This window comes from Nicotiana tabacum, chromosome 17 (assembly GCF_000715075.1).
Source record: "Nicotiana tabacum cultivar K326 chromosome 17, ASM71507v2, whole genome shotgun sequence".
In the NCBI taxonomy this organism is placed as follows: domain Eukaryota; kingdom Viridiplantae; phylum Streptophyta; class Magnoliopsida; order Solanales; family Solanaceae; genus Nicotiana; species Nicotiana tabacum.
This window is the reverse complement of record NC_134096.1, coordinates 27301502-27322293: the sequence shown is the minus strand read 5'-3', so window position 1 is coordinate 27322293 and position 20792 is coordinate 27301502. Positions and strand designations below refer to the sequence as shown.

General features: G+C 37.7%; 1 protein-coding gene across 2 annotated transcripts; it reads right to left on the bottom strand.

Moving 5' to 3' along the window:
- Positions 1-1841: 1841 nt before the first annotated feature.
- LOC107819996 (pterin-4-alpha-carbinolamine dehydratase 2, mitochondrial-like) lies at positions 1842-12137 on the bottom strand. 2 transcript variants are annotated; one of them, XM_016646201.2, is made up of 7 exons: positions 11994-12137; positions 11873-11919; positions 6420-6523; positions 3742-3827; positions 3554-3677; positions 2880-2948; positions 1842-2184 (listed from the first exon to the last, which is right to left on the bottom strand). In XM_016646201.2, the coding sequence occupies exons 1-7, from the start codon at positions 12039-12041 to the stop codon at positions 2078-2080; spliced, it is 585 nt and encodes a 194-aa protein (XP_016501687.2). In that variant the 5' UTR covers positions 12042-12137; the 3' UTR covers positions 1842-2077. The 2 variants fall into 2 exon arrangements, with proteins under 2 accessions (XP_016501687.2, XP_016501686.2); XM_016646200.2 differs by having other exon boundaries at positions 11873-11928; positions 11994-12133.
- Between the last annotated feature and the right edge of the window lie 8655 nt (positions 12138-20792).

Sequence of the window (20792 nt, the reverse complement as noted above, 5' to 3'; positions counted from 1 at the left end):
ATATGCGTGCAACGGGGTACTATTTCATGCTTGGGATAGTTCTTAGACTATGATATACCTTGATTTGATTTCTAAGATTTATGTTGTGATGCTCTTCGTAATTGTACCCCTTCTATCAACTATTTTGTACCACATTTAAGGTTACGTTGAGGTTATTCTCTTGATTGAACCTGATAAACTGCCACTTCTTGATGAAATTGTCTGATTGAGATGTGATAGTACATATTGCATATGCCTCCACCATAGCATATCGTTTATACTAGTCCATGAGTATGAAACCGTAAATTCATTGATCATGTATATGCATTTTTGTATATCTAATTTTGTGTGATATGATCTAGACTGGTAGCATATGACCATGTCGGGCGGATTGTGATTATTGGCACGTGAGTTATCCATGTGGTTGATATTATTGGCACATGAGTTGTCCGTGCAGCGTATGGATAAGAATTCATACCTATAGAGTCACCCTCTCATGTTTCTCTCTTGATGGTGTACATACGGATTGAGGAAAAATGATCAGTAGTTTGGTACTGTATTGGAAATTTGTAGGAAAATCTGCCTAGTATCGTTTGGTTATTGTATTTCATCTTTACTTGCAATTTCCATGATTATTTATCTGATTTACTTTCATATCATCTTTATATGTTGTATTATTGACTAAGAGGAGTACTTAAATAATTGTGGGTACCAAGGTGGTTTTATCCGTGATTTCATGATTTGATCATATTACTGTTTTGTACTTGTTTAATTTATGAACTGTACAAGTTATAGCAAGTATCATTTATAATTCTTCCTGCTTTTACCTCGCTGAGAGTTATGGTACTTGTTGAGTACATGGGGTCGGTTGTACTCTTGCTACACTCTGCACTTAATTGTGCAGATTCAGGCGTTAGACCCAGTCACTGGAAGTGGAGTTTGCTAGCTGAGTTGATCATCAAGAGACGAGGTAGAGCTGCATTCTCGACCGTAGTCTTGGTGTCTCTTTCCATATCATATCGTTCTCTTTATTTCAGATAGCATTTCTCTTTAGCTTTTAGACTTGTCTTTTTCGTTTTAGAGCTCATGACTCTGTATTTACCAGTTCTGTGTAATTTATTATGTATTGGTATTATTATGCTATGTTAAGATTTTAGATAGATGTTAGTTCTGTCATTTCTGCTATTTTGGTTCATTATTGTTATGTCCGGCTTGCCTAGCAAGTGTGTTAGGAGCCATCACGACTAGTTGGAATTTTGGGTCGTGACAGATTCTAAAGTCCTGTCTCTTCTTTTAAAAATATACGAGTTTGAACACAAATTTAATTATAAAGATGTTATATCTAGATTGAAAACTAAATAATTAACACTATGTTTTTTTTATTTTGCAACATCCGATGGGTATAATTTTTTAATTAAAAACCAACAAATATATAATTCAAAAACTTTAATAAAAATATCATATGCAAGAAAAAATTGATTTATTGATGTTACATCAATTATTTCTTTGATGAACCACTAAAACTTAGTGGTGTTGAAGCTGACAATAGTGGTAGTTGACAATAATGGTTCTAAATCGTAATTAGTGAAGGAGGCTGGCAATGGCGGTTGATAATTTCAATATTTTATCACTTAATTCTTATAGAGATTACTTTCTTCATCTCAATGTACAGTAATTTTATCCCTCCTATTCACTTTAATTAATTTATAGCTTTTTTTTCTTAGTCCACAATAATTAATTTTTTAGATATAAAAAAAATTAACTTTTTTCTTCAAAATTGCACTTGCGGTAACGAGTGTCGAAGTATTTGTTATATTTTCAATGAACATATTTAAAGAGATAGTAAATGCTAATATGATCGATTTTATTGTTAATTAATATTAAAATATAAATTCGTGTAAAAATAACTAAAAATCAATTAAAGTGGATCATTCACACTGCTAAAGTGGATCATTCACACTACTAAATTTTAGTGATTAGTATTGGAAAGAGGCGTGTCTAAAATTTCAATGCTTTGGTAACAAAGGTTTAGCTCAAACGTTGATGATATCTAGTATGAGAGAAACTGGTATCATAATACAACCCTAAATTTGGAAGATTAAGCACTGCTTTGTGCTGATTTGGTAGTTTTCTTGCTGAGAAGGTGCTGCACGTCAAGCCCATTAATTTTGGCAGCAAGTATGAAATCATTTTCTGTGAGTCCACCTGCAGCAATTATCAAAAATTAAACACTTAAGCTTTCCATGAAAAATAACTTTGTCAACATTTTAAATGACAACATACCCAAACAGTTCAGTGCATATCAAACAGAAAATTTTCCAAAAATCTTATTATTTCATAGACATTCGATCGCATCTAACGTAGGAGTACACTGGTCAAGGAATCACATAAAGCCTGTAACTGATATAAAGTAGCTAGTTCAACGCTAAGTCATCCATCCTCTTTGCAGCTGAATTCTAATGAGTTCATCAAACAAAACAGAAAAGGTCTTCATGAATTGCATTAGTTTATACTTAGATCAGTAATAGTCTTATCCTAGAAAATATAGCTAACAAACTAGGGACTGAATAGAAACTTGTGCTTCCAAATAAAAAATAATAACAATAACAACCCAGTATAATACCACTAGTATAGTCTGGGGAAGGTAGTGTGTACGCAGACCTTACCCCTACCCTAGGGTAGAGAGGTTGTTTCCGATAGACCCTCGGCTCCCTCCCTCCAAGAACTCCCCACCTTCCTCTTGGGGTGACTCGAACTCACAACCTCTTGGTTGGAAGTGGAGGGTGCTCACTACTAGAGCAACTCACTCTTGTCATTTACTCACTCTTGTCATTCACTTGTACTTCCAAATGCTGATGCAAAATAAATAGAGTGAAAATTGTTCAATTGACAATTCTTACCCACAGAATGCGACCATATGTCAATTATCACATTATTCCACCCAACGAGATGAAGATCTGGATGATGACCTGCATAAATAACACAACTTCCTAACTTAAAATCACCATCCAACAATGATGAGAATAAAGTGTTTGTGAACATTTTCCAATAATAAAAAGTAGAAAAAAAACTGACTCAGGAAACGTTAATTAGAAGAACAAAAGAAACTACAAGTCAACTTGGAATGACAAGCCAGAGTCATTCATATAAGAGACTTTGAACTCCCAAAATCAAATCCGGACACATTGCGAAAGCCTCATTCCACAACTCATAATAAAGAGTGAAATCATTTTTTTTAACATCTTCCTCATGCAAACTTTCGTCTATCCCTTCAACAATATTTCCATATCCCCTTTTAGCTGATACACCATCAACAGTACTTTGATTTTTAGTAACATCTGCATGTTCTAAAGGAAGTTCAGTATGACTCAAAATTTCAGAATTTTATAGGGAAGGTAGCTTGCTGTCAAAAGCAAAAGGAAAAGAAATTAAATAAAGCAAGTAAAACAACACATTGTGCACAACAGAGAAAATGTAAAACAAGTCTAATGAAAGGTAAACTTACGGTACGAGATACATCAAATAGTAACAACTGGATAGTGCATATAAGAAAGGTTGACGAGAGTACATATACCTTCAGCTTCTGCAACATTTGCTACCTCTTGAAAGAACTCTAATCCTTTGCTGAAAGTCTTGACTTTCCAGGATCTATGCAGCTTTAGTGTGCCACCATCATTCAGCAAATCCCAACCTGTCACCTGCACAAACGAATATTAGCAAAATGTAAAGGACTATGTCGTGAAAACATGTTAAACTTCAAACCTGCCACATCAACTGGTTCGCAGCTTCGTCACTCATAGGCCTCAAATCCTTTGCGTTGCATGGCACACACTTCTTAGTTGACAAATCTGAAATACCCATTTAACAGGTAAACTAAAAGTCATTGCAGCTATCATTTCTTTTGAAAACAAACTCATCAAGCTAAGAAAACTCCTACTCCCACCACCATCCAATCGCCCCCACCCAAAAAAAGGAAAACTAAAATAAGCAATACTGCCACACATGATTTATGGAGTAATAGATCCCAGAATAGGGATGGCAATGGGGCAGGGAAGGGAATGGAAAACCCAGGGTAAGCCATGGGAACATTTAAGCAGGCGGAGCAGGGCAAAACATAATTCTTGAAAAGTTTTAATGGGGCAATGCAAGGGGCAGGTCAGCACATTAGGAAAAAAGGGCTCACACATTGACGTGGGCTCGTCGATGTTTCATTCAAACTTCATTGGGGTGAGTTCTCAAAACCTTCGTCGTCTTAACATCCCTTCTAGATTGTATTTTTTCATTTCAGCAATACTGATGCTGATGTGTTAGAATACAAGCAGATGCTTTGCTACTATGTGAGCTTCATAAGAATCTATTTGCGATGAAAGAGAAATTGGTTTCCACTTTTCTGGGTCAATTGATTCTTTTTCCATTTTTTCAAAAGCTATAATTTTCCCTCTATCTGGCCAGTGCTTAAATGAATCGTAGAAAGATAAACTTTCAGGAAGTTGGATTTGCATGGTGTTGTTTTGGAAACATCTGAGGGAAAGGGGTATTTCTGTTAGCCAAAAAACAGCCTAGATGCTTTGGTTTTTCAATACATGTTGTTGTCCATACACGTCCGAGTAAACACTGAAGTGGATTGCAGAGAGGTTATTTTCAAGATTTTTTTTTTTTTTTTTTGATAACGATGGTGTCTATAGGTCACGGGTTAGAGCCGTGGAATCAGCAATTGATGCTTGCATTAGGGTATACAGCCTATATTACACCCCATTGGGGTGCGACCCTTCCCGGACTCTGCGTAAACGCAGAATGCTTCGAACACCGGACTGCCCTTTGATAACAGTGGTGTCCGGGCAAGCTTGTGCGCACCTCAACTAGTTCTATCGGGTACCTGCTACCTCCCACCTAAGTTGCTCGGACTCGGGTGCGGATCTAGAGGTCAGATCCTTCATGATCTAAATTTAATGATTCGGGGGTACGGATCCAAGTACGGATACGGGTGCGGGGATTCGGCTAAAAATAATTCAATTATTTAAAAATAGAGTTATAAAAATATGTCTAAATTATGAGACATTATGTGAAAAACTTACAAGGTATTTCGAGAAGGAGAAAATATTGAACAAGAGTAGAATTTTAGGAGTTAAAAGGAAAAGGACTGACATAGAAATTTATATATACAAGGTATTCCATTTTCTTCCATATCACCCTAGCTTTTGATTTGTTTTCAAAAATCACTGTATCTATCCCAAATTTCTTCGTTGATTTTGGTTAAAGTACCCAAAATCGGTTGACCAGATTCGACACGGATCCCACACCCATACCCACATCCACGTCGTGTCGACACGGGTGCGTTACTGAAAGTGAAGAGTCCGAGCAACTTAGCCTCCCACCAGCACATGTATCGGGTAAATCTTGAGAATCAATATTTTAATGACATTGATTTTAACATGGCACTGTTGCACAATATTTTAGTGAAAATGAGACAGTTATCTGTAATGTGAAGAAACTTTTGTGCCTTTTATTTTGGGCTTTTCAAGAAAGTTACTATGAAGTAGTCCATGTTCCCTGCTTTTTAAGTCGCAAAATTCCAACATCACGAAAAGGAACATGGGCTATTCCACAAAGAGAGGAAGAAAGCCTACAGTCTCATTAATATCGTGTTGCAATTGAGATTAGAAAAGAACACAAAATCAGAAACTAATAAATTAGAAAATTAAAGAAATTGGAGATGATGCTAAAGGATAAAATGAAAGAAATATTTAATTTTGATAGGAAAAATTTATAAAAATAAATAAATGAAAGAGACAAGTAGCTGGAAAGTGGGGCACAGCTTAAACAAGCCAGGGCAAGCCAGGGCAAAAGTTTTCCAGGGGAAGACTTAACCCACCAGCCCCAACTCACCGGCATCCTTACCCCATAAATGCATTCTGTAGAAATAGCAGCACCAATGTTATAATCAAATATCAACGACAAGTCATTAGAACTGTTAATAACTATTAGCTCATCCAATGTAGTAGAGCAGCTTAAATTCTCGGACTTAACATAAGTAAGGTATATATTATCTGCTGACAGATCTGAAGTGTAATGCGATGAAATTAAATAGAACACAGGACCTAATAACTAAAACTAATATCCTAACCACTCGAAAGTGCGTCTAGTGTACCATAATCTAAAAATACAGAAGCATGCGCTTTTCTAGGGTTTTTAAATACTGTTCAACAAAATGGACATTACCCTCTTTTCTTTAAAGCCTGTTTAAATTGCTTTGTCACTGTTTATTTATATAAGATTATCTTCATCCTTTGACTCAAAACTTGTTCCCTCTATTATTTTGATGGCCATGATTCGTGTGTTCGACCATTGCTCATAATGCATCATCAGAATGGACCCCACAGAACTTCATAGATTTAACAATCAGATATACAAGAAATTGCTGATGAGATCCAATGACGCACCTGCAGCTGAACACACAGTCTTAATCCCGTTATGTGTGTTAGTATTTGCTGACACTGCAACCTGACTGCACACTTCCCCAGTTCCAGCCACACGTATATTTGAGCTGTACATATTTATAAAATTATGCACACGGAATAATTATCTCTTGAATTAGGTGCACAGGTGTGGATTGGGGCGAGGGAGCAGGTATAGAACTTTAATGAGGGAAACAGAAACAATAACAACAACAACAATAACGACCCAGTAAAATCCCACAAGTGGGGTCTGCGGAGGGTAGTGCGTACGCAGACCTTAACTCTACCCCGAGGGGGTAGAGAGGTTGTTTCTGATAGACCCTCGGCTCAAGAAGACGAAAAGAGACAATATATCAGTACCATCAATAAAAACCATAGAAATAATAACATCACAGGAACCAGTAAATAGATGAAAAGCAAAAACAATAACCAGTAAATAAGGCTCGTCACTATGAAAACGGAATAGGGTAAACACAACATTGACCACTAGCAGTCTAAGACAACATCCTATCAGACTAGCCTCACACTGGTACGAGTTAGAAATATGCTCAACTACCTCCTAACCTACAACCTTAATGCTCGACCTCCACAGCTTCCTATCGAGGGCCATATCCTCGGAGATCTGAAGCCTCGTCATATCCTGTCTGATCACCTGTCCCCAATATTTCTTAGGCCGCCCTCTATCTCTCCTCGTACCCACCAACGCCAACCTTCTTACCGGGGCATCTGGGTTTCTCCTCGGTACGTGCCCGAACCATCTGGGCCTCGCTTCCAGCATGTTGTCATCCATGGGAACCACGCCCATCTTCTCCCAAATATCTTCATTCCTAATCTAATCCATCCTAGTGTGCCCGCACATCCACCTCGACATCCTCATTTCTACTACTTTCATCTTCTGGATATGTGAGTTCTTAACTAGCCAACACTCAGCCTCATACAACATGGCCGGTCTAACCACTGCTCTATAAAACTTACCTTTGAGTAGCGGCGGCACTTTCTTGTCACACAGGACTCCAGATGCTAACCTCTATTTCATCCACCTCACCCATATACGGTGTGTGACATCCTCGTCGATCTTCATATCCCCCTGGATCTAAGTTGCTCTGACACGGCAGTTTAGGTGCCGCACCCGTGTCGACACGACACTAGTATGGATGTGGGTATGGGATCCGTACCGGATCTGGTCAAACAATTTTGAGTACTTCGATCGCGACGGACGAAAAAATTCGAGACGAGATACAATTTGATTCCCGAAATCATAACCAAAACTAGGGTAAATTTGAAGAAAATAGCATGCCTTATCTAGGAAATCAATCCTTTACTTATCTACAACTTGAGAATAAAAAAGAAATCTACACTTTACAAGCTATACGTAAGTATTCCACAAAATTTCTCGTAATTTAGAGATATTTTTATTTTTTTGTATTATTTTTAGCCGGATCTCCGCACCTTTATCCGTACTAGGATCCGTATCCCCGAGTCTTAGAATTTACATCTCGAAGGATCCGACCTCTAGATCTGTACCCGTGTCCGAGCAACTTAGCCCTGGATAACCGACCGAAGGTACTTGAAACTAATGAGGGAAACAGAAGTAGAGGAAAATACAAACATATCTAGAAAGAGGGAGACATGACTTAAATTTAATTTCTAGGTTGTTTTTGGGGGAGGGGGGTGGGGGGGAGTGCCACGACTAATTTTCGAAGGTAAACACTTCACACTAGAACCACAAAAAATAGGAATAATGGAAGATCTTCAAAGACATTTCACGGATTAGGGACAAAAGTAATGCAACATAATATAAGCATCATGATTAGCACGTATGACACGGGATTCAAGAGGTTGTGGGTTCGACTCCCACTATGGTCGAATTGCGGAAAGTAATCATTTTAAGCCTTATAGAAAACATAAGGATCAGTCTTCCCATAAATCGGGTAGTGTTGAGTTTGTCTCACGTCGGTTGTGGGATGGGATTTTGGTCTCCTTACATGATCTTGGATAATTCTCACCTCATAAGCTAGCTTTTGGGGTTGAGTTAGGCCCAAAGTCGATTACTTATTAGGTAGTTTGTTCCACGGGTGATGTTTCTAACCAATGTTGTCCCCTACTCTCCACTCCAAAACCTATAATGCAAACCTTCTTTTTACATGACATTACATGTTTCTCCTCCAATGGGATAAAAGTCACCATCAGACTTAACATCAGGCGATTTGCTATTAGTTAGATAGTGATAAACACCGAATATCAATTAAAAATGTGGACTGGACTGAGCTAATAAATGCATTTCATGACTCATGAGGGATTAAAAGACCCGACTGCCAAAATCACTTCGTTTTCCTTTTCAATTTTATTTTGACAAGATATTAAACCTACAAGAACAAACATATAGTACTAGTTAGTAAATCAGAACTTAATTTAACAGTGCCAATAAAGAAATAGTGAGACCATGATTAAATTAATCCATATTCTGTCAAAGTAATAGCCCATGATTAACACTTCATGCAAGTGTGATTTTAAACATGAATCTAGTTCAAATTTCTGGTTTTTTGAAAAAGTTGCTGAGAGGAGAGGAGGAGATCTTTTTTCACGAATGAGGTTGCAGATCACGCGATTAATGCGTGATGCAGGTTTTATATCTTTTGACAGGGGTATAATTGTCATATTATTACAGATTTTTTGTTAGCTGGCTACCAAATCAATAATTTTTAAAAATAGGGTACAAGTTAAAAGGTGGCACAAATATAGGGTACGACTGCAAATCCCCCCAACAAATTTAGTTAAAGGAGATAAGTTTGCAGAAAGGGCCAAAGCACCTGTTCTTATGGGGTATTCTAAGACTCAGAAAGGCTACATTCTACTTGATCCACTCACCAAACAATTTTTTCCAAGCAGAGATGTTGTATTTAGAGAATCTGAGTTCCCATTTGCTAAGATAAATGAGAACAATTCAATTACTCAGGAGTGTGGAGAAACACTGAGTCCATTACTGTTCTCTACTTTACATGCTAATGGCTTGCAGGAAACAAGCACTTCAAACTCAATGGAGGAAGAAGTGGTTATACAAAATAACGGGCAGAATGCATTACAGGAAGGTTTAGACTCAGATTCATTAACTCTGTAGGAAATGAATGCTGCAGAAGTTCCTGAGGATATGCAGAATTACATGTAGGAGGAGCCAACTGCAATTGAGGATCAGCAGGAAGGTGGATGTGCAACAAGTTCAAGACCTGACAGAAAATCTGTAAGGCAGATCAAAGAGCCAATATGGATGAAGGACTATGTGACAACCAAAAGAAACACAAGTTGTAACTATCCAATTTCAAACTACTTGGCCTATGATCAGACCAGTTCAAGTTATCAGTGTTACTTGGCAAAATTTTCTCAACTAACTGAACCACAGACATTCAAGGAAGCTGTGAAGGACAGTAGGTGGATAGAAGCAATGAAACAAGAGGTCAAGGCATTAGAAGACAACAACACATGGAAGATAGTAGACTTACCAGAAGGAACGAATGTTGGTGGATCAAAATGGGTGTACAAGATTAAGTTCAAAGCAGATGGAGATATAGAGAGATTCAAAGCTAGATTGGTTGCAAAAGGGTATAGTCAAAGAGAAGGCTTGGACTACCATAACACCTTTTCACTAGTGGCCAAAATGGTCACTGTGAGGACTATTATTTCATTGGTTGCTTCAAGAGGCTAGGGCTTGTATTAGATGGATGTTTATAATGCATTTTTGCAGGGAGATCTATATGAAGAAGTGTATATGGAGTTACCTGAAGGTTTCAGAAGGCAAGGAGAACATAAAGTGTGCAAACTATTGAAGTCTCTATACAGGCTCAAGCAGGCTTCACCGCAATGGAATATCAAACTAACTGAGGCCTTATTGAAGGCTGGTTTTGTACAAAGCCATCATAATTACTCACTATTCATACTAAGGAGTCAAGAAGGCATAGTGGTCATTCTTGTGTATGTAGATGACCTCCTTATCACAGGAAGTAGTACAAGCTTAATCAAGAAAGCCAAGAATATACTGCATCAGAACTTTAAAGTGAAGGATCTGGGAGAGTTAAAATACTTCCTGGGAATTAAAGTCCTAAGGTCTAAGAGTGGGGTGCTACTGAATCAAAGAAAGCATGTGTCGGAATTGATATCAGATATGGGATTGAGTGGAGCCAAACATGCATGCACACCATTGGAAGTTAACTCAAAGCTAACTTCAATAGAGTATGATCAAGCAAATGGAATCACAGGAGATGTGCCTTTATAGGATGTTAACACTTATCAAAGGCTAGTGGGAAAACTTTTATATGTCACCATAACAAGAGCCAGTTTATGCAAGCACCTAAAAGGTCTCACTGGGATGCTGCCTTGAGAGTTGTGAGGTACTTGAAGAATGCTCCAGGGTAAGGTGTGCTACTGAAATTTGACTATGCAAAGGAACTCACATGTTGGTGTGACTCAGACTGAGCTGCATGCATTGACACTAGAAGGTCTGTCACTGATTATGTTATCAAGTTTGGCAACTCATTGATCTCTTGGAAATCGAAGACGCAACAGACTGTCTCAAGGAGCTCAGTCGAAGCAGAGTACAGAAGTACGGCTGCAAGCATTGCAGAATTAACATGGCTGCTCGGTTTGTTTAAGGAATTAGGTGAGGACATAGCACAACCAGTCACAGTTTTCAGTGATAGCAAGTCAGTCATTCAACTTGCAGCAAATCCTGTGCTTCATGAAAGAACAAAGCACATAGAGATAGACTGCCACTTCATTCGAGACAAAATCAAGAAAGGGATGGTCAAGAGAGTGCATGTTAATACTAGGGAGCACCAGGCAGACTTATTAACCAAAGCATTAGGGACTGCTCAACACATTCATCTACTTGGCAAGCTTGGAGTGTTCAATGTTCTGCACCCTCCAGCTTGAGGGGGCATATTATGATATGGCATGTGAGATGCACGTGATTAGTTAGTTGGCTAAGAAGTTAGTTAGGTTGTTATTTGTAAGTTAAGGGCAGTTTAGTCATTAGCTCTTTCTCTTCTTTCTTCTCTTGTATATATCGACTGTTATGTTGTAGTGGAGAGCAGATTTGCTCTTCTCAATAACAGATCATACTTCTAGAACCTTCCTCCATTAACGACCTCAAGCATTTCTCACATTTGACAGGACTGGACTGAGCTAATAAGTGTATTTCATGACTCATGAGGAATCACAAGACCCCGACTGCCAAAATCACTTCGTTTTCCTTTTCAATTTTATATTGACAAGATATTAAACCTACTAGAACAAACATATAGTACTAGTTAGTAAATTAGAACTTAATTTAACAGTGTCAATAAAGAAAGAGTGAGCCCATGATTAAATTAATCTAAAGGTCCGTAACACAAATTTGCAAATTAACCCAAATGAACGTTTGAAGAAAAATGAAATAGAGTAAGTACCTTCCATGGTTTCTGGAGAAGCTTTGGGATAGTGATGCCAACGATACCTGAAGAAACTGAAAACAATCTCACCTTAATAATAACGGGTGTTGGGGCAAAGAAGAGAGGGAGAGAGATTTACTGAAGCGTTGGAGAGAATTGCCAGACGAGCCTGAAGCGTCCGAATCATCGACACGTCTGCGGAAAAAAAGGGGACGTTTGGGTTCTGGCAGATTAACCTCTATATGCGAATGCGCCGAGCCGAACTGGACATACGTACGTGTAGTGTTTATTTTGTTACTAGAAAAAGGCCAAAAAATGAGTTTCTGGTATTCGAAATGGATCAATTATACCTCATTTAAATTTGAATCCAAAAATATTCATGTCGTTATAGAATGGGTCTAACAATGCTCTTGTGTTATTTAAAATGGATCAATAATGCCCTGGATTGTTTTTAAAAAAATGCTTTTAAAAACTGAAAAATATATATTCTGTAAAAACTAGAAAAAGAAAGTAATTTGCAAAATATATATTTTTAAGTCTTTTCAGTTTTTTAAAGTATTTATTTTGTAAAAACTGAAAAAAATATTTTTTTTAAAAAAACTGGAAAAAAAACTCTCCTAAAGCAGTGGACTACATATGCATTAGTTTTTAAAAAATAAAAATATTTTGCAAAATCTTTTTTTTTTAATTTGACGGTTCAATATTTTTTCGGTTTATTTTTATAAAATAAAAAATCTACCATAATTATCGGTACAGTTATAGATTTATATAAAAACATACGGTTTTATTAAAAAAACCTAAAAATCGGTTCGGCACGGTACGATTATGTCGGTTTAGTCGGTTTTTAAATATTCATTTACACCCCTAATCATTACTGTTGCCAACCACAATATTGACTTGTATATATTTTTGAGTTCCATCTCTCTTTTTCAATTTAATTCTCATACTCCGTCCATGTAACCCCTAAAAATGCATATAAGTATTAACATGACCAATAATTATTTTCTTAATTGTCGTTGGTGCAAAATAGTGTTTCCTATATTTGTTAGCACGTTCAAAGTATTAAACTAAATTCAAATTAGTATTTTTTTTTTCCGAAGCGTTACACTATCATCGAGGTGACATGGCATGGTACGTGGACCATCAATATAGCGACACGTGACGTTCTTAATTAGACGAGTTAAAGATTCCAAAAAGGCACGGAAGGAACACCCTCGGGGTTACACTGAGAAAAGAGCCAGACCTGAAAACTGTAAAAGAAGAAACATGAGCGAAATGAATAAAGACCGTTAAGAAGGGAAGATGCACGAACCTGTCATAAATAAGGAAGGGAAATCGATACGGTTACAGGAAATCCTTAGCCATAAATACTTCCGTTACAATTGTATATGGTAATGGGTAATCAAGGTAATTAATGCCATCAATGAGCCCGAATTAAGTAAGGAACCCATTATAATTGTATCCTCCTATATAAAGACTGAAACCTCATTTGTAATGACATCAGACGATTATTCAAATTTATGCAATCATTCTTTACTTTATTCTTAAGGTTCTAAACCACAATTTTGTGAGTGATTATCAATCTATTTCATATATTCTTTGTCAATTATTTTCATTCCTTGCTTTATTCTTTAAATTATTGGGAAAGTGAAGTAAATCTTGGTTATCAGTAACCCGATTTCTTCTTGATATTGACTTTGACCGAGAAATCTATTTTTGGGTTAAACAAATTGGTTCTGTTACCGGGAATATGATAATCAGTTCACTTTCCAAACTTTATTTTTAACGACCAAGTATGTCAACCGCTAACGGAAAAAACCAGCTGAACCAACAAGGTGGAACTCCACCACACCACACACCTACGAGATCCCCTCAGCAATCCCGTGAAAGTTCACCTGAAAGGTCTGCTTCGCGCGTTGATGATCAGCATGGAGACGACCAAACTGTGGAGCAGGATTCTCTAAAGCAATTGATTGTAGAACACGTTAACAATGTACTGCAGGCTTTTATCAGAGGATTACCCAAAGCAGTGCAAACTCCTCCACCAGTTAATACAACAACCTTGGAGAACCCGCGCCCGGAGCTTGATAACTCTGGAAGTGGGAAAATTCCCAATGAATCTCGCGATGGAGGGTCAGGTACACCAAATAATTCTAGTTTACAAAGTTTAGTGCTAACTTTGCAGAAACAGCTGAAGGAGCAAAACGAGCGTATAGAGCAAATACTTGGCGTGCCTCCCGTGATCAAAGGTGTGGATATTGACAAGTATTCACAGCAACCTTGGAAGCCAAGTGCAGCACCTTTACCAATTCTAAAAAAGTTTAAAATGCCTGATATTCCCAAATATGATGGAGCAACTGACCCTCGGGATCACGTAACCGCGTTCACTACCAGCGCGAAAGGCAATGATTTAACAAAGCAGGAGATCGAATCAGTTTTGGTTAAAAAGATTGGCGAACACTCATAAAATGAGTGTTAACATGGTATTCTCTTTTATCTAAAACTTTCATTGATTCTTTTGCTGAGCTTGCAGATTTGTTTATAAAAGCATATTCGAGGGCTCAAAAAGTTAAAAAAAAGATGGAAGACATCTTCAAGGTTAAACAAGGGAGTACAAAATTGCTCAGGGAATTCGTAGATAGATTCCAGCGAGAGAGGATGATGTTGCCTCGAGTACCTAATAACTGGGCGACTCTGGCATTCGCGAGCAACTTGAACAAGAAAAGTTCAGAAGCCACGTGGAGGTTGAAAGAAAGTTTGCGAGAATGTCCTGCAACAACTTGGAACGATGTGTACTATAGATACAGTACGAAGCTGCGGATAGAAGAAGATACGGTTGCACAGCCAAGGACCGAAGAAATACCAGGTTCGAGATGCTCAAAATCAGAAAGAAGGTCCGATAAAAATAGGTACGAGCCATACATGGGACCTGCGGGGCGAGACTCTCGATCTAAACAAGAGAATGCACGATTAGATTCAAGATCAAGACAAAAAGACTCGAGTTCTTCATCCAGGTTAAAAAAAGGAGCGGGATTCCCAAAGCAGTGATCCCAATACACAAGCAAGAATATGGGATTATAGCTTTAACATTAGCACCTCCGATTTGGTAGCTGTTTTACGAGGTATGTGAGATAAGGCACGGTGAGCAAAAGAAATGAGATCAGATCCGAAGAAAAGAAACCCAGATTTTTGGTGCAAGTTTCATAATGGTCATGGCCATAGAATAGCAGATTGCAGGCTTTTGCAAGGAGAGGTCTAACATTTATTGAAACAAGGCTATCTTACTGATTTGCTCAGTGAAAAAGGGAGACAATCATACATGAAGAGCAAACAAGAACCCCCAAAACCTCCATCACCAAAGAGAATAGTCAACATCATAACCAGAGGTGATGAGGTTAATGGAGTAACATACATAGCCGCGAAAAAGACTTCAAAAGTTACTGTAACTCATGGAAAGCGAGTCTGCCAAGTTTTGGAGGGCTACAGTATAACATTCGGCGATGAAGACGCGGATGGCTTAATGATTCCTCACAATGATGCACTGGTAATATCTCTAATTGTACATAATACTAATGTAAAACGAGTTTTGATTGATCCAGGTAGCTCGGTGAACATCATTTTGCTGAGGTTGGTAAATGAAATACAAGCTAATGATAAGGTCATACCAAAAGCACAATCCTTGTCTGGGTTTGATAATTCAAGCATTGTTGCGAAAGGGGAAGTTCTACTTACCACATTTGCAGAAGGGGTCATCAGGGATACAAAGTTCTAGGTGATAGACGCGGACATGCCCTATAATATAATTTTGGGAAGACCATGGATTCATGATATGGATGTCATCCCATCCACATTGCATGAAGTTATCAAATTCCCTTCATAGTGGGGAATCTGATGAATCCGCGGAGATCAAGATTCATAAAGTATTAACTCGGTGGTTATTGCAAGCACAGTAGCCAATGATACAGATGCAAAATAGCAATTACAGAATTCAATTGAGGACACTGTTGTTCAAACCTCAACTGAAAACATGCAAGGGCAGACTAATGTCGACTCGAGACCCGATATGATTCAAGAGCCAGAGGAAAATGAGAACATTAAAACAACCACCGAGGAGCTTGAAGTTGTAATATTATTTGTCCACTGGCCAGACAGAAAAGTTTACATCGGAGCAAATTTGAGCCCAGAGATAAAAAGTAAGTTAATTGAATTTTTATGTGCTAACGCATATTGCTTTTCTTGGTCGCATTCAGATATGATAGGTATACCACCGGAGGTGATGACTCATAAGTTGAATGAGGATCCCTTACACCCATCTGTCAAGCAAAAGAAAATGAAGCAATGGTCTTTCAAAACTCAAGTGATCCAGGATGAGGTACAAAAGCTTTTGAAAATTGGTTCAATACGAGAGGTAAAGTACCCTGACTGGTTAGTTAATACCGTTGTGGTTCCAAAAAAGAATTGGAAAATGGCGAGTTTGCATAGACTATACTGATTTAAATAAGGCTTGTCCTAAAGATTCATTTCCTTTACCGCATATAGATCAGTTAATTGATTCAACTGCAGGTCATGAGCTTTTAAGTTTTTTCAATGCATATTCAGGATATAACCAGATAAAAATGGACCCTCTAGATGAAGAAAAAACATTGTTTATCACAGAGAAGGGGACTTACTGTTACAAAGTCATGCCATTTGGCTTGAAAAATGCTGGAGCCACATATAAAAGATTGGTGACTAAAATATTTCAAGAACACCTGGGAAAAACCATGGAAGTCTACATAGATGATATGTTGGTCAAGTCAACACAGGCGGGGGATCATTTTCAACACTTGTCCGAGACCATTGAGATTCTCCGCAAGTACAATATGAAGTTAAACCCGGAAAAGTGAGCTTTTGGTGTGGCTTCAGGTAAGTTTTTAGGTTTTCCTGTTTCTACCAAAGGTATTGAAGTAAATCCCGCACATATCAAAGCTATTGAGAAAATACCAGATATACTCATGGGCAAGAAAGAAGTGCAGAGAATAAAAGGCAGGATAACAACTTTGGGAAGATTTATATCAAAGTCATCAGAAAAGAGCTTTAAATTTTTTCAGTATTGAAAAAGCAAAATAAGTTTGAATGGACTAACGAGTTCCAACAAGCTCTGACGGACCTAAAGTCGTATATATCGAATCTGCCTCTATTAGCCAAACCAAAAGACGAAGAAATATTGCTCATTTATCTTGCTGTGTTAGAAGTAGCGGTAAGCGCGATATTAGTACGAGAAGATAAAGGTAAACATTACCCAATTTATTATGTTAGTAAGTCTTTACTAGATGCTGAGACACAGTATCCACACCTAGAAAAGCTTGCTTTAGCTTTAATTATGGCATAAGGAAAGTTACGACCTTACTTTCAGTGTCATCATATTTCTGTTATAACTGCTTTCCCACTAAGGAACATACTACATAAACAGGAATTATCAGGTAGATTAACTAAATGGGCAATAGAACTCAGTGAGTATGATATCATATATCAGCCTAGAACTGCAATAAAATCGTAGGTGTTAGTAGATTTTATAGTGAATTTTAGCACGAACTTAGTTTCTGAAGCATAAAAAGAACTACAAGTGTTTACCAGAGCTAATCCGGGTACTTGGACCATATTTAGTAATAGTTCCTCAAATGTTAAAGGAGCAGGTTCGGATATTATTTTAATTCCACCATCGGGTGAAGCCATAAGACATGCAATAAAATATTATTCAATCACTAACAATGAGGCAGAGTATGAAGTTGTGATTGCAGGCTTGGAACTGGCACGAGAACTTGGTATCGAACAAGTTGTGATCAAAAGTGACTTGCAACTGGTAGTTAATTAAATGCAGGGGACTTACGTGGCAAGAGAGACATGAATGCAACAATACCTCGAAAAGGTACGAGAATTGCTTAGACAATTTCAGACATGGAAAGACATACAAATACCTAAGGAGGAAAATGCAGAAGAAGACGCGTTGGCAAATCTCGCGTCTGTCGCAGATGCAACAAATGTAGAAAATGCTATTGTGGTACATTTGTTTCATTCAGCACTCGATCAAACCAATAGTGAGGTAAATTTTAATAATTTAACTTGGGATTGGAAAAACGAATTGTGAACTTTTTGTAGTATGGTATCTTGCTCGAGGATAAGAAGAAATCCCAATTGTTACGGTTGAAAGCAGCCCACTCCTACTTAATTTAAAATGTTTGGTAGACCTTTAGCAGGGTGCCTCAGACTATCGCAAAGGGAATATGTAATGAGAGAAATTCATGAGGGGCATTGTGGCAATCATGCCGGGGGAAGATCATTGGTGAAGACATTAATAAGGGCAGGATATTATTGACTAAAAATGGAAGAAGAAGCAGAAAACTTTGTAGCCAGGTGTGATAAATGTCAACGATATTCCAATAACATGCATCGACCAGCGGAACTGTTACATTCAGTTATATCACCATGGCCCTTCATAAAATGGGGCATGGACATCGTAGGGCCTTTGCCTCAAGCTAAAGGAAGGGTACGATTTCTGTTAATTTTATTGTATTATTTCTCAAATTGGGTAGAAGAAGGTGCCTTTAAACATGTGCGAGAAAAGGAAGTCACTGATTTTATTTGGAGAAATATTATATGTCGATTTGGATTTCCAAAGGAGATCTTTATAACAATGGCCCATAATTCATAGGAGCGAAAGTCACCGAATTCTTTCAAAGTTGGCAGATTAAATGAATTACTTCTGCACCTTATCATCCAGCGGCCAATAGGCAAGCTGAATCGACAAATAAGGTTGTCATTAATAACTTAAAAAGCAATTGGAAGAATTAAAAGGCAAATGGCCAGAAGTACTCCAGGGGTGTTATGGGCTTACCGAACAATGGCAAAAACTAGTACGGACGAGCCTCCATTTTCACTTGTGTATGGAACAGAAGCTTTGATTCTGGTGGAAATAGGTGAACCAAGCACGAGATACACGCATACCACTGAAGTAACAAATGAGGAAGAGTTACGGGTAAATTTGGATTTGACATAAGAAAGGAGAGAAGCAGCATTAATTCGATTGGCGGTTCAAAAGTATATGATTGAACGATATTATAACAGGAAAGCCAATTTGAGGTACTTCAAGACTTGGGACTTTGTCCTCAAAAGTTGTTCCGGTCAACAAAAACAGCAAAGGCAGGAAAGTTGAGTCCAAATTGGGAAGGCCCATAAGGATTAGAGACATTGCAATAAAAATGAGCATATGAGTTGGAAACCATGGACGACAAGGTGTTGCCATCAAATTGGAATGCAGTCCATTTGAAGAAGTATTACTTCTAAATGAGGATAATACCCATGGCCAGGTATCACGCAAGTTCGATTTTATTTTGTTCTTTTGAATTTTACTAACCATTTTAGATGATAGGTAGAAAGCTGGCCCGTACCAATTGATGATATTAGACCCGAAATACATACAGAATACTGAATTATTCCCGGTCTAGGTTATAATTTTTCTGATGGAAAAAAGGGTTATGTAGTCATTATCTTTAAAATACTACCTCCGAGTCCTGTTTTGTATTTTTTCCTTTCAGGAAAAGGACCAAAAGAAAGGAGTTGATCCAGTGTTCTAGATTTCATACTTCAATGTTCCAACACTGGGGCGACTATGCATATAGAAGGTTACACAAGGAAATAAGATGTATACCAAGGGCATAGTTCAGCCTGAATCAAAACCTTGAAGAAACCCTTGAAGATTTTCAAAACAAATTTCAAATACGTTCAAGCTCGCAAAAAGTATGCAAGATATTTCCATGAGCTTTTAGGTTAAGGACATAAGTTTACTCGCAGAAATACATACTTGAGTTTATAAACCTGCTACAATGAAAGAAGTTATGAAAATTTTGTACGAACAGTTATGAAAACGATGTACAAAACTTACTTATTTGAGAGTTCAAAAAATAAAACTTCCTCAAATTACTTTTTGTTTCATATCTACTTCATGTTTCATATCTTTACACCTATATGAAGATGAGACATCATCTTCATCAGTGTCATTAACATAAAAGGGCCCTCTTTTATGTAAACCCGTGCATATTGAACACGGTCTATTAAAGAATTTTAAGCACAAGAATAAAGCTAAAAAATTAAAGAGAAGAAATCATAATATGCGACAAGAGCAATAAAGATATTTATATCATTACCCCAAAATAGGCAGGGGCGGTAAAACCTTCCAAAAGTTGTCCAAAAAACATAAGGGAATTCCAACCAAAAACCAACAAACAAACACTTTAAAAAAAAAGTCGGGAAAGGGGAAAGCTAAGGAGCATCATCTACGGGGGAAGAAGGATCAACTGGAGGAGAAGAGGGTTGAACATCGGCTTCACTAGGAGCAAGTCCATCTCCGTCACCCTTAGAACCTTCGTCCTCGGGCGTAGAGAAGCTTTGACGCTGTTGAGTCTATTCAATTATTTCTTTAGCTTTCGCAATCTCAGCATTAAGGTCAAAACCTTCCTAGCTGGTTTTAGTTAATATCTCGAGGGTAGTGTTCAAAAAAGACCAACTAACATCAAGTGATGACTTATCTTTGAAGGCTTTATAATCCTTCTCCCACTGCTCAATTTAAGCTTTCAATTCTTCTTTTTCTGCCTCTGAGGCTTCATAAGTTATTTTCAAAGGTGCAAGAGAAATTTCAAGGAACTGAATCTTACTTTTAGAGGCACAGAGATCTTCTTGAGCTTGGGTAAGCATCTGCACTAGATTTGTTGAAAAGTTTTGATTAGCAGTTCCTTCAAACTCCTTATCTCTTTAGTAGCCTTGGAATGTTGTTCAGCAAAGGAAGATTTTAGTCTGTCCTTATCCTTCTCAACTTGACTAGAAAAAGTTTTTAAAACTGCTAACTCAGCGGAAACCATCCTCAGTTGTTGCTCCAAAGCTCATTTCTCCTATGCAAGAACGT